The 13,595-nt window shown below is 40.7% G+C and overlaps 1 protein-coding gene across 28 annotated transcripts in view; it reads right to left on the bottom strand.

Moving 5' to 3' along the window:
- svila (supervillin a) overlaps positions 1-13,595 on the bottom strand; it is a 58,537-nt gene that overhangs the window by 12,594 nt on the left and 32,348 nt on the right. For 12 of the 28 annotated variants that reach the window (XM_086160659.1, XM_086160658.1, XM_086160633.1 and 9 more), the window contains 12 exons: positions 12,784-12,955; positions 9,475-9,607; positions 7,255-7,308; positions 6,410-6,490; positions 5,871-5,927; positions 5,404-5,472; positions 4,320-4,485; positions 3,058-3,165; positions 2,812-2,898; positions 2,466-2,643; positions 2,210-2,382; positions 1,277-1,432 (listed from right to left, as the gene is read on the bottom strand). In XM_086160659.1, the coding sequence (XP_086016785.1) occupies positions 1,277-1,432; positions 2,210-2,382; positions 2,466-2,643; positions 2,812-2,898; positions 3,058-3,165; positions 4,320-4,485; positions 5,404-5,472; positions 5,871-5,927; positions 6,410-6,490; positions 7,255-7,308; positions 9,475-9,607; positions 12,784-12,955 (1,434 nt within the window). The remainder of the gene's footprint in view (positions 1-1,276; positions 1,433-2,209; positions 2,383-2,465; positions 2,644-2,811; positions 2,899-3,057; positions 3,166-4,319; positions 4,486-5,403; positions 5,473-5,870; positions 5,928-6,409; positions 6,491-7,254; positions 7,309-9,474; positions 9,608-12,783; positions 12,956-13,595) is intronic. The other 16 variants (XM_086160634.1, XM_086160636.1, XM_086160640.1 and 13 more) reach the window with 13 other exon arrangements.

Raw genomic sequence — 13,595 nt, forward strand, 5'->3', positions numbered from 1 at the left:
ATTCCATCCTGTTGAGTAAGAATAAGTTAGCTGCGACTGCCTCTGCCTCATCGGCAGGTTGAAGGTTTTTTGAATGTCTTTTGAAATAAACAAGACGGTTCAAAGCAACAGGGAAAGTTGAGCAACGCTCACGAGCTTGGGTTCGGCTCCGATGTCAACAGGGAGCAAAATAGATCGCACTGCTGACGCTCACAGACAGAGAGCGAGAGAGAGGAAGAAAAAAAAGACCTAGCCACTTTAAATCATTATACCGTAAATTCTGGCATATAAGCCGCTTCTTTTTTCACATGCTTTGAGAACTGCGGCTTTTTACAGCGATGCAGATAATTTATGGCTTTTTATAGGGTAATTATGGTGGCTTTTGCATTATGTACTGGTAGTTGGAGATGTTACTGTCATTTATTTAGTGAAAAGTTTTCAAAAAAATCGTTGTTGCGTTAATATCTCATGTTTCAATGGGGACAAGTGTGGCTTATATATGTACAAATTCTTTTTTCTTTTTTCTTTAGTATGTGCGGCCTATATAAAGGTTCGCTCTATAGTCCGGAATTTACAGTATTTATATAATTTCAGTGAAATGAGACAGCTTTGAGGATATCACTGTGATAAAACGCTTACAAAGAAACATTTAAAAACATGACTGAAAACATCGCACGATACTGGGAATGGAAAATAAACATAAATCCCAAGTTGGCTTTCAGAGTCTGTTCTGTAGCTGTTTGCAGTCATTCCTTTTTAAACATGTTTAAAACATTTTCATAGGAACAGCAAAAAATATGTATTTGCTATAGTATAGCTATAGTATATTTACGGCTTCTGAAAACAACAGTTAACCAACCGCAACCCTGCAGCTGTCAGTGCAAGCTAATAGAAAGATTGCCAAACCACGGTCAGCAAACACACAATTGTGATGTGTGACATCACCTATTTCCAGCGAAGCTGCTTTAAACCAGCAAACCCTTAGCACATGCATGCACACACACAAACAAAACATTGCGGATTACATTGCTTTTTTTTCCCCAGAGGAGCTCAATAATTGAGGAGTTATTCATTTATTTACAACACATGGTGTAGCGATTTAAAAAAAAAAGGTGAATCAGACTTACAGGCTTATAAAAGCAAATGAAACTGTACTATTGAATTACTTGAATGAAAAAAAAATGAAATGAAAATTAAAAGAACTAGTAGGTCTTTTGATGTGGATTATTAAGTGGAATTTTAAAAAGGGGATTTTATCTCCTGATGCGGCCATTTTCCATCTGGCCTTTTGACTGACCTTTGACGCGCAAGAGCATGAGTTTCTTGTAAGGCACGGCGCTGTTGTTGGACATCTGCTCGGTAATGTTGACACTTCGCAGGTTGACATTGCTGAAGTTCTCCTTGCTTGCGAGACCGGCCAGGGCCACTTCTGAGAAGCCGGAGTTCTTGTTCACTGCGATAAACAGAGCACAACAAGTGGGGAGGAAGACTTTATATTAACCATTACATTTGACTACTACTCCCATAACAAGGGCATGGGAAGAAAGAAATGACCATAAAGTTACCACGGTGACTTTGTGGTTATTCTCGAATGCCAAACTATGGGCAGTAAAATTAAAAAAAAGAACATTAAAAAAAAACAATGCGGCGCTTTTGAGGACTACTCGGTACAAAGGGAGGAAATGGGAGCCCGGCCTACAGATGTAGGTCAGCTCAGGTCCCGAAGGGGTTTTTGGTCACGGCTCTGTGAAACAAAGTGACGGGCCGTCGCCTGACGTGACAGAAGCAAATGCTCGCTGCTTCCCTTTTACAGCGGATGTAAATATGAAGGTCGGTATCTTCAAGTTAATATCACAGAGGAAACATGTTTGTCGGCGCTCTCCTGCTGTGTTGTATCAGCTACATACACGCAGTCATACACTCTCGAGCTTCAAAACTCTGAAGAGTCCAACATGAAGAAACAGTCGAGTGGTTGATGGTTTGAAAAAGTAAGGTCTTGAACGAAAGCCAGCAAAAAATGTAATTTGATAAAAGAAAACAATAGCTATCAATTACAGTTGTGAAGACATATTGTTTCTTCAGTGCTTTTTGGCACTCGATTAAAAGACAAATACGTTTAGTTTGGATTTTATAGCTTTTACTTCTGAGTGCATTGAAGGGCTTCGATACGATCAAGAATAGGAATTAGGCACTAGTATGTGTGTTTTGACCCTCATCCCTCAACACTCACTCTTCTCCGCCTTCATCCTCTTGCTCTCGAGCAAACCGATGTTGAGCCTCTGTTCCATGTACTCATGTCTGATGTCCTCTCTGGAGGCCAGCATCTTCAAGGGGTTCCTTGATGCTTGGACGTTGCGCGATGGCCGCACCGCCCGCTTGTGCTGCACCATCTCCGAAGTCAGCCTGGGGAGAGTCCGGAAAGTTACCGGGTGAGTCGACCCCGCCCCGGGCTTTTCGCCGATAACCTCCGTCTAACAGGGGCTTACTTTGGCATCTGGGGGCCGAAGATGGCGTCGAAATCATCGTCTATCTCCACTGCGTTGGCCACTGTGGGCAGCTCCTCCACTTGGCGGTAGAACTTGGAAAAGGTTTCGTCTTCGAGGTTCATCACTTCTTTGACCTTCTTCTCTGTGACCGTGATGGTGACCTCAGGCATTCCAGATGCTAGGAAGTGGAAAAAATAAGACATAATCTATATAATGCTGCTTACAGGTTCATACTGATTTACCAAGCTTACACTTAAATAGGTCACGTTGTGCTTTAAAGGGAGATGTATGCTATTTAAATGTGTTTTAAATGTCTGGCAGAGATGACAAATGAGCTGCAACCAACCTTTACTGTTGAGTTTGCCGAGGAAAGACTCCAGTTTATCCAGCTTCCTGTCCGACTCCAGCTCCAGATCCGGAATGGCCCTAATATCTGTGCACACACCGGTGTGTTAGAGGTCTACGTTTACGTTTTTTTTTTTTTAATTTCTCAATGACATAAATTAGTTTAAATGAGATTGGCTCAGCAGTAGGATTGTTTCAATAAAACTGGTAGAAAAACAACACGTGGAACAGGAGTTTAAGGAGTTACCGGCAGTGAAGGACTGACCATCGTGCGGTTTGGAGATGGGGGGGCTGCTGCTGCTGTTCTTGGATTTGGGCAGCACTGGGGATTGGAGGGCGGAGGGGGAGGCCAAACCTGACGCATGAAAACACAAAGACCAAAAGCAATGAGAGGTCACAACACTCACCATCTGGAGAAACATTCAAATGGCAATATCTCCTACCACCCCAATCCCTCCATTAGTTTTATTTCATCAAAGCACCAAACCACTAAACCACTTCATAAGACTGCATAATTCTGCAGTAATTCTTTGATGGATATGAATAATAATATCTAATATTAGTATTATTATTATTATTATTATCATTATAAGTAAAACAGGAGAGTAAATGCAGTCAAATGGACGGTTTAGCATTATGCGAATACTTTTCCTTGTTTTCCGCCTCTGAAAGATTTGCATTATTGACTTTAATGAACTGATTGCAACATTTAATTCAACCATTTTAAAACACAATTAGCCAGAAATGTCTAGACCTGATTATAATTAATAGTAATAACTTAACACCAGATGCATTTCCTTTTAAAAGGAAATTGAACAACTGGTAAAAATAAAAACCTGCCCATTCATAAGGAAGAAAGCAATAGTAACATTTTGGCAAAATTCAGTTGTGAATAAATGTCAGATGAGTCACGCTGAATCAGATCATATATCTAAATATAATAGCCCCTATTGTACGAGGGACACTAAAATGGAGGTCTGTGGAAAATTGGATTGACTTGGGGGGGATACGCAGGAAGTTGAGAACCTCTGGTGTTGACGGTCAAAGTCAGCTTAATATAAACACAATATTACACTTTTCTAAAAATACCTTTCTTTATTATTGAATAACAACATTCATGGCTCATGACAGAGGATCACTACCCCCTTCCCTCCCCCACCCTCCACCCCATTGCACACATTTCCCAACCTTCTGACCAGTAATGAACAATTTTCGGAAATAATTCTAGCATTGTGTGAGGGCACATGCAAATCCTTTTTTTCCCTCTCATTTATTTATTTTTGATTATTTATTTATTTATTTATTTTTTTTTTTATAATTATCTGCCCAAAACCCAGACTCCTCCATAAACAAGCTTTAAATCATTTACCGCCTGCGTGGCCTGGTGAAGGGTAAAAGGAGTCTTTTTTTTTTTTCCTGAGCTGCCCACTGAGGAAAAGGACTTCAGGCCAGAAAGCTGACTGTAAATTGATTTTAGCGACGAGGGAGGGGGTCAGGAAATCCTCTCACCTTTCTTGGCCATACGCGCGGCCACTGTGAACTGGGTGGAGTCATTGGCGGCTCCATGGCCTTTCACCTTCCATGCCTCCTCTTGGGCTTCGATCTGCTGTTTCCTCTCGTGGATGGACATGTGAGCCTCAATTTTCTGGGACTCCATTTCCGCTTCCGCCATTCTCTGGGAAAACAGAGAGGTTCGCATGAAATGTCGTATCGGTGTAAATGTAACCGGCCACATGTAACACACCCACAGCTATGTACTGTGGTCCGGGATGATTGACGCGTTCCAGGAATTTTCACATGGGTAGAGTTGGGAGCACAACAAGTCAATAATATTATGGGTTGTTTGTGTATGCAGTCAATTTTTTCAAACATAACAATAAAAAGTTACATAAAAAAACAACACACAGACTTTTCAATTGCCAACGTATGGTAGATTTTCTTTTAGCGGCAGGCCATTTTACCCAACACACAAACAGGGAAGGCAACAAAAAAGTCTATCGCTCCATTAATTTTATTTCTTCAGTGCATTTTAGTCCATTTTAATTTTGTGACTGGACGTCAATTTGACTCGGGCAGCCCTTGACCGATCGACAAGTCCAACAATACGGCACAAACGTACTATTTTGCTGCTATGTAGCACAGTATTAATTGTCTTGTTTTATTAATTTATTTATTGATTGATTACCTCTTTTACAAAGATTCACATCTCACCTTTGTCGCATGTATATTTTATTCTCCTTACACGCTCAAAATGGGAGTAGGCAGAAGTATACACTTATTACTTTATTACTACTTATACTTTGTTCTGTTAAAAGGAACTCTATTTACTAATATTTGCGATACAGCAATATACAATAATAATAGAATCCTATCTCATTTTAACAGCTGCTTTATTGCAAGTTACTTGAAGTGATCATTTTGGACACAAAATCTCTTAAATCTCTATGTTTTCCTACATGACGATTGGGGTGAGATCATTGTTTAGCAAATAGACCAATGACAGTCCAACTGTTAAAATGGTTTATCCATGATATGAAAATATCAGGCCTTGAGGTAGCACTAAATATGAAGTTAATCACTGCGATTACTCAACTCTTTTTTGCTCATCATTTTCTTTTAAGGCTTTACAAGCATGACTTTCTTGCTGTGTTGCCATCTTCAACTGTTGGAAAAAACAAACATATGACAACTCACGGACAAGCCCTGTAAGTAATTCTCCGGGATTGGAAGGAAACCGCTCATTTTCCATTGTTAAATATTAAGTCCATGAGAAAAATGTGTAAATCAGCTGGGGGGAGGGAAGTGACTGATACACATGAAATAATTCAAAAATGACCATGCATCCATTATCAGCATACCAAGGGATAATCGTTTTGAATTGAATTGATTTCGACTAATTTGATCCACTTTTTTTTTCCTTTTTTTAAAAATGTAAATATACTTGATAGCTTGTTTACACAGACTGCCGGATGAGGTTGAGTCGGGGAGTGAGAAAGGTGGTGGGAGGTTAAGGGGGGGTGGGGGGTTGCCAGAGCACTCTACAGTTTTTGACAAGGTCACCTTCCGTCTCCAGGGGTGTCTCTCATCCACCTGCATAGGTCTGGGAGATCTTGTGGGCTTCGCAACCGTTAGGAAAGTAAAGAGAGGTAGAGGATGAAGATATGAGAATGGCATGAAGGGACAGCAGTTGACAGCTAAACACTCGGGCGAGAAAAGTCAAGGCGACAGCCATGCAATTTCTCCGCAGGCCAAAGCAATGGACGAGCCATGAGACGAATCAGGCTGCCAGGGATATGGGGGGGAGGGGGGTCCACTTGTAGTTATGTGCTGCTGCCATAGCAGTTTTGCTGCTAGGATGAAGACGTGTTGAAAGGATATAATGCCGTTTCTGCGATGGGTGAGGAAAAACAAGCAAACAAACAAACAAAAAAAAACATTCAACGATTCTTAAGCCTCCCTCTTCGTTGCGGGTATTAATAGAAACCCAGCACAAAGTAACACTGTTGGTCATTTGCAGATGGTTTCCATGGCAATTATTGAGGAAGGCTGGCAAAGAGCAAGCGTAACGCAGGCTCCAGCGTTCTGGTGCCACTCCCTACCTGGCTCGCCGACTCGTCTGGCAAACGGGGATGGAAAGGAAGCTCGGTCGTTGAGGAGAGAGTGGAGGCAAAGACTGGCTCCTATGAAAGCCATGGAAAGAGAGAGACATGGAGGACTAAGACAGCCGCAACCGGGATTCAAGGGAAACTAGTTTATGGGTTCTAAATTTTCCCCCATTTTTTTTTAGGGATCACAATTGAGTCCTACTCACGAGGTGAAGTTTAATGTCTAATAGTGAAAATGGTTATCACATATTGTGACTAAAGCCTGACAACTAGCATACTATGGATGTATGAGTTGATTGGTTGATTGGGTTTTACAGTGTTTTTCAGTACTTTGACATCAATGCTGGTCACAGGTGAGATATGTCAGCTAGTTATATTGTTAACTTGTGGGGAGACAAAGAAAAAAAATCCACTGAACATGAAAAGAGCTTTAAAGCAAGGCGGTGGAAATCCATGTTGTGTAGTGATGGTTGCTAGAGCAACCAGACCCCCCACAAAAAAAAAAAATCACATTCATTTTGTGAAATAATACTGCAAGTGAGTGGACTTGTCAAGCAGAAATGATATTATTTCAGACACATACCATCACCAAGACAGTAAACCCACACCACAGACCACCAACACCAATATATTCCCTCATACACACAAACACACACATGTAAACACACACACACACAGCTGCAGAATGTATTTATCAAGAGCACATGTGAATAAACATCAGCCAAGACAATTTAAGAACAATTTCATTTAAATGCTCTGGATAAATACTGCACCTGTGGCCTGTGGTGTGTGTCTGTGTGTGTGTGTGTGTGATTCAAGTCTGTGCACACTGGCCTTACCCACAGTTGGTCGGACACAGCAAACTCATCGATCATCATCAGTGCTTCGTCGCCCTACAGACAAGCAGCCGTGGAAGAAAACATGGTCTTTGAAGCTCACTTGGACCCGAAAACATTAGATAACACTGTTTAGACATGTCTGAGCTGCTTCTTCACTGAGCATTCCTTTTTTATGACCTCTACTTTCACAAACACCTGCATTGATTAAAAGAATTTATATCTGGCTGCAATACATGGTTTATTTAATAGAAAAAAAAAAAACAATACAAATGTCAAGAGGCATCTAGAAACTGCACGTGTCAAAACACAGGCCTTCCTGGCTTCTTGAAATTAAAATATGTGCAGGTAGAGCTGAACAAACTGTTAAGAAGCAAACAACCGATGTAAGAGAGCGTTACTCAAAACAGAAAGGTGTGTTCGTGTGTGTGTGTGTGTGTGGTAACCCCTACGAAACACAGCCCCACCCACCTCATCCTCAAAAAAAAAACATACCCGGGATGCCAACATACGGAGACACTTCACATGAAGAGGACAGATTGTGGTTTATTGTTTTGTTTTATCTTAAAAAAAAGGGTGAAGGACATGCAAATGGAGACAAAGGTTAACAGGAGATTGAGTGGTTACATGAAAAATGTATCTAACATGCGTCAAATACAGGAACTGGGTTACACAGTGAAACGCATTTTCACACTTTCACACTGTCCCCTCGGCAAAAACACACCAAGACCCTCTTGCTTTGCTCACACCTGCCCAAACAAACTGCACTACAGGGAGGGCAAAACCAAGCCATTTAATTCCACAGGAGTAAATAAAACAGGTTGAGAAAATGCCCTCAGCTGTTACTGTCATTGACATTTGTGTGACAGCAAGAATAAAATCAACATAAAATGGAAAAAAAAGAGGGGTGGGCTACATTAATGAGGGGTGCCACGAATGCAAAACGCAAGCAGTTAAGTCAATATATATATAAAATACATGATGTATTTTTTAAATATATGCATTATGTGAGATTAGGTCTGGTGACACATTAAAACCACAAAAATGAACACACAAGGTTCACACAGCCGTGCAAGGTCATGTTTTAGATAGGAAATCAAGCAAGCAGAGATAGAGTGAATTCAAGAGAAACATCAGCGACCCATTTGAGATGAATGGGTTATTCATTGATTCAACCATTCATTATCTATAATGGTTATCCTGCACTCAGCCTATCCCAGCCGTCATTGGGCTAGAAGTAGGGTTCTCCCTGAATTGCTCGCCAGTCGGTCACAGGGCTACATATAGAAACATACAACCATTCAATCTCTTAATCACACATCTAGTCAATTCAGGGTCTCCAAATACCCTACTGTATGTTTTTTTTTTTTTAGGATTTTTGGAGAGTAAATTAACGCAGACACAGGGAGTACATGCAATATCCACACAGACAGGACCCCTTCCCTAATCAAGTCGGGGACCTTCTCACTGTGAGGCGGAAGTGCTAACCACTGCGTCACCCAGCATACAAAACATCAATCTAATGTTCAACATTCCGGCTACAGCGCTGACAAACGTTCCCATTCACACGGCGTTAAATGTTGAGTTTTACAATTGGTCAAATCTTTTCACTGCAAGTGATGTCCCTGCTTCATGAAAAAAGGAATCAGCCTGGCTGTTCCAACAAAGGAAATTCTGTGTGCGCACCATAAGTATGCAACTAATCCAAGTACTATGGGATATCATTTAAACTCCAATGACTTGGATCAATACAGATGGACTCTTGCTGCTTGCAAAAAAAATGCAATGAGAATGTAATGAAAAAGAGATCTTGGTGCGTGCATACACTGATAACACAGAGCCTCTTGTTTAGATCACTTTTTATCTAGTCAGCTTGCTGACACCGGTGTGACGTTAGATGAAAAAAAAAAAAAAAAGACATGAAAGAAATAGAAAGAAGAACGTTTCCATATAATGATCAGCCTAAAATTGGGTTGAAAAATTATATCACGCCGCACTGTTAGGGACACCTACTTGGACCGGATGACAGTTCAAACAAGTTAAAATGCATGAACCTCAAAAGGAAGGCTTTGAAAGAGCAGCGGACGGTGATTGAAACGCGCATTAGTTGGCAGAAACTCTTTCCTCGACATGATCTGAGTGCATACGGAGATTAAGTGAGAGGTGCAATGACACGGTGGACTGATGTTAAGCCAACAGTGAATGTGCAGCTCAGGTGGTTACCTTCTTCTTGAAGTCCTGCTCCACCTCCCAGACCTGGGTGTGCTGTTCGCCCACAGCGACCTTCACGACATCCTGCTTTTTGTTGATTCGGTTTCTCCAGTCCTCCTCACCGCTCTTCTTCAGCAAGGCGACTCTGAAAAAGGACAGGAAGTGAGAGGAGATGGGAGAAAAAGTTGAAATAAAGTTCATACAAGGGACTCTGGAGGATCAAACCAAAGGCGCGGTCCACCCACGCGAAAAAATAAAGAGATCTTGTGCTTTCAATAAATTAATTGTATGAGCGTTGCTCACAAACCAGGAAATTAGTTTTTAATAAGATAATGACTCACAGTACAGTTGTGTGTCACACAATTCACACTGTTTATAGATTATATATACGTATGCTCAATATATAGAGAACTAATTAAGAGGTACAAGGACCACACATGTAAAACAATGGTATATCTATACAAGAAATTTTGCATCTATACCAGCAGTCGGGAACCTATGGCTTGCGAGCCATATATGGCTCTTCTGGTGACGGCATATGGCTTCCAAACAATTTTGAGTAGGAAAAAAAAAATAGCTTGGAACTGATTTTAAAATACTTGTGATATTTCTACATTGTACTGTGTCACTTTAAAGTAAACAGAAATTAGCTTTGAAGATGAATTTTCACGGGTCACCCATTGGTCAGGTCGGGAAGCAATAGCTTCCGGGTCATTGTAAGGTAAAGAAATCAGATTTATCAGATAGCCAACTAGTTTATTCGCTTCCTTTGTAACGGAAAAGATGGCGAGAAGAAAAAAAAGACGACGATGACCGTGCATTCCAGGCTGCGTGGACAGAGCAATTTGCATTTGTGGAGATCCGCAGGATCAGCGTTATGTCTAATATGAAACGATAAAAATGCATCGATAAGACGGTCAAATGTAAAGCGGCACTTTGAACAAAACCATGCAGCACCAGAGATCGCATTAAAAGTACGACCTATTTCATTTATTATACGTTAAAAATACTATATGGCTCTTAATGTAATAATATTTAGAAATATTTTGGTTTTATGGCTCTCCAAGTCAAAAAGGTTCCTGACCCCTGATCCATACAATGGTATGTATAAACTGTACGCCTATTGATATAATAACACATAATATAATTATTTATACATACACACACACACACACATATATACACACACACACACACACATATATATATATATATATATATATATATATAGAGAGAGAGAGAGAGAGAGAGAGAGAGAGATAGATAATCATATGGCTCTTAAAATTCCTAATTCAGAGGGCCTAGATCTTACTACAAGGAGATAAGCAGTGTGATAAAGACGCTGTCATAAACTGGATACTTTGCTCAGCAACATATTCCAAAATTATCTTTGAAGGGCTGTTTGAAAGCTTGCCAGAATATTTTCTCTGCTACGCAAAAAAAAATTGCCACAGCATTTCATCTTTTTTTGATTATTTAAATAGTTACTTTCATAAATAAGCATCAAACATAATTTATTTTTAGTTTATTACCCGAAATAGCATAGCAGATTTTTAGAGCCTCTGTCTTTCCGATTCCACTCAGCTTAAGCCAGTGAGAAACAATGCGCACAATACTCTCTGGAGAAGTAACTTTAAGGTGTGTGTGTGCACACACTAACATGCAAGATACCCCTCCCCCACACACACACACGCACACACAAGTCCATAGTAGGTTAAGAAATGATCCCTCTTTCTCTGGAGGCTGTCACTCTGTCCATCAAATGCCAGAAAAACCCACTGACAAAACACAGGCTTGTTCCCACATGCCGACACTGTCAAAAAGCATGAGTCTGTACAGTGACGAGAGCTGACGCTATCCAAAGGACTCCGCTGTGCCGCAGTCAGATGTTTGTCGGGCTGTGGGTGAAGAAGCTGGTTACAGTTAGTTGTAACTGTTACTCAGAGATGTCGGTTGGAGTAAATGGAGCTGGAGGAGTCTTTGGATTAAGCCAGTTTACAAAAAAATGAAAAATTACATCGGGCGTTTGTATTTTTTGGCATATTTAGGTAGGATTATATACAGGGGAGGAAGAAAACTTTTGTGGAAGGGAATTCAAAATTCATTTAAATAACACCATACATTTCCACAAAAAAAAAAATATATGACGCTTTTGTGTCTGAAAGGGCAGCAGACAGGACCTAAAGGGGAGGGGTATGGGTTGTTGGCTGTGCCCTCTCTGACCCCATGAGGGAGAGGAGTTATTCTGCCTCAGGGGCTCCAAAGCACCATGGATGAGGCAAAAAAAAAGGACAGAAATCTACACTGAATAGATGTGGCCATCTGAGTCTAATATACAATGAATCCAAAGATGAAGGAACTTAAATGGATGCCAGTGAATGCTTTGAAACAACGTATTGTCATGTAGTTATGTAATAAATCAATAATGGATACCAATCACTGTCTAAACTAGTTACCGGTTAAATTTCCAGATTGGGTGTGGTACCATTTGTGACATAACTGTACTTATATAATACTTTCACATGTTGTGGAATCCAGTATCCGTTCATCAGTTGAACGGACACTTTCCCGCTGCGTCTCCTGCTGAATTTCAGCAGGAAGACCAGAGATTTTGGCTTTTTTTTTTATAAGCAATGCCAGACTATTTAATGCTAGTAATGTACTAATTAATTTAAAGTAAAATCTACATCAATATAGATTACCTTACACAGGGCCCAACCTCCATTCTTAATGAAAATAAAATAGACTGATAGGTTAACATCACACATTGTTGCCTCAATATGGCTTAACATACTTGAGGTCACCGGGGAGAGTGTCTCATTAAACTCATTTCTATGTGAAGTCATTTAAGACATAATTAATTCTGACCCTAGGCCGCTGATCCGACCTTTGAAAAATTTATGGAATTTCTAGTTCCTGTCACAGGATTTTGTCAAAAAAGACCAAATAACGGTGAAATTCAAAGAACAAATACACACAAACATATCCTTAATCAGTGTGTGACTTTGAGAGCCAATGTTTTCTGTAAGACTGCTGTATTCTAAATAGTTTAACTAGCAATATATTCATGGAAACTGAAGCTGTAGTAGCTGAAACAAACTCTAAGAACCCCATGAAAAGACATCATTTTCAAGCTCATTGGTGCTCAAATAAGTGTTATTCTTACAGTCACACACTAGATTAAAAAAATAAAATAAAATAAAATAAAATAAAATAAAATAAAATAAAATAAAATAAAACAAAAATCAGAAAAATAAAATAAAATAAAATAAAATAAAACAAAATAAAATGAATCCCCTGTAGCCCTCCAAGGTGTCTCACCTCTCTTTGATGGACATGTGCTTCGCTGTCATCATGTTGCTTTGCTCGTCCTCCACCTCAGGCTGATGCAGGTAGGCCGCGGGTCCGATGGCGTCCGCCCCCGGAGCCTGACACAAGCTCCTTGGTGAACCAGCTGCTGCTCGGGATGATTCCGCCGCAGGCTCCGGCAGCTCTGCGATGCACAGGGAAAAGGGAGCAAACTGAAATAACGGTAGCTTTGTGAAAAGAGTTCCCACAGAGGCTAAATGGCTTCTGAGTGGGAGGGGCTCAAAGATGTGCAGCTGTACTTTTTTCCTGCTTGGATTCTGTATAACTGTCCAGTTAACGTAGCTCTGTAAAATCATCAATAATTGAGGCTTAAAATAAATTTTTATAAATGTAAAATCAGCAGGAAATGTGAAAGAGGTGAAACAAAAAGGGGCAAAGCAATTATCCAAATATTACAAACAAAACCTTACAAAAACCAGTGCAAACAAATAGTTTTTGAAATTTGGTTCAGGGGGGGATCGGTGGTGGCGTGTCAGGCCGGCGAATGCGGCAGCGTCAAAAAGCCTGCGCAGGAGTGAAAATCGGTCACGCTCACAAGTGGTTCTCATCAGCCGTGGAAAGCAGGGCACGCTCCTTTTTTTCCCTGCCTCGACCGTCCCCTGACACAGATTTCATCAAATAGCCCACGCCGCTCGCTAGGAACACTTTTGTTGCAGGCCTACTTCCTGTTCTTTGTCCGCTCATCCATGCCGCCCTGTTCGTCTATCCCTATACTCCGCACAGTCACACACCCCTTGCACACTGTTGGTTCAGCTGACTGATTC

This window comes from Fistularia commersonii, chromosome 15 (genome assembly GCF_037954325.1).
Source record: "Fistularia commersonii isolate RoL2024-O1a breed Wild chromosome 15, RoL_Fcom_v1.0, whole genome shotgun sequence".
In the NCBI taxonomy this organism is placed as follows: domain Eukaryota; kingdom Metazoa; phylum Chordata; class Actinopteri; order Syngnathiformes; family Fistulariidae; genus Fistularia; species Fistularia commersonii.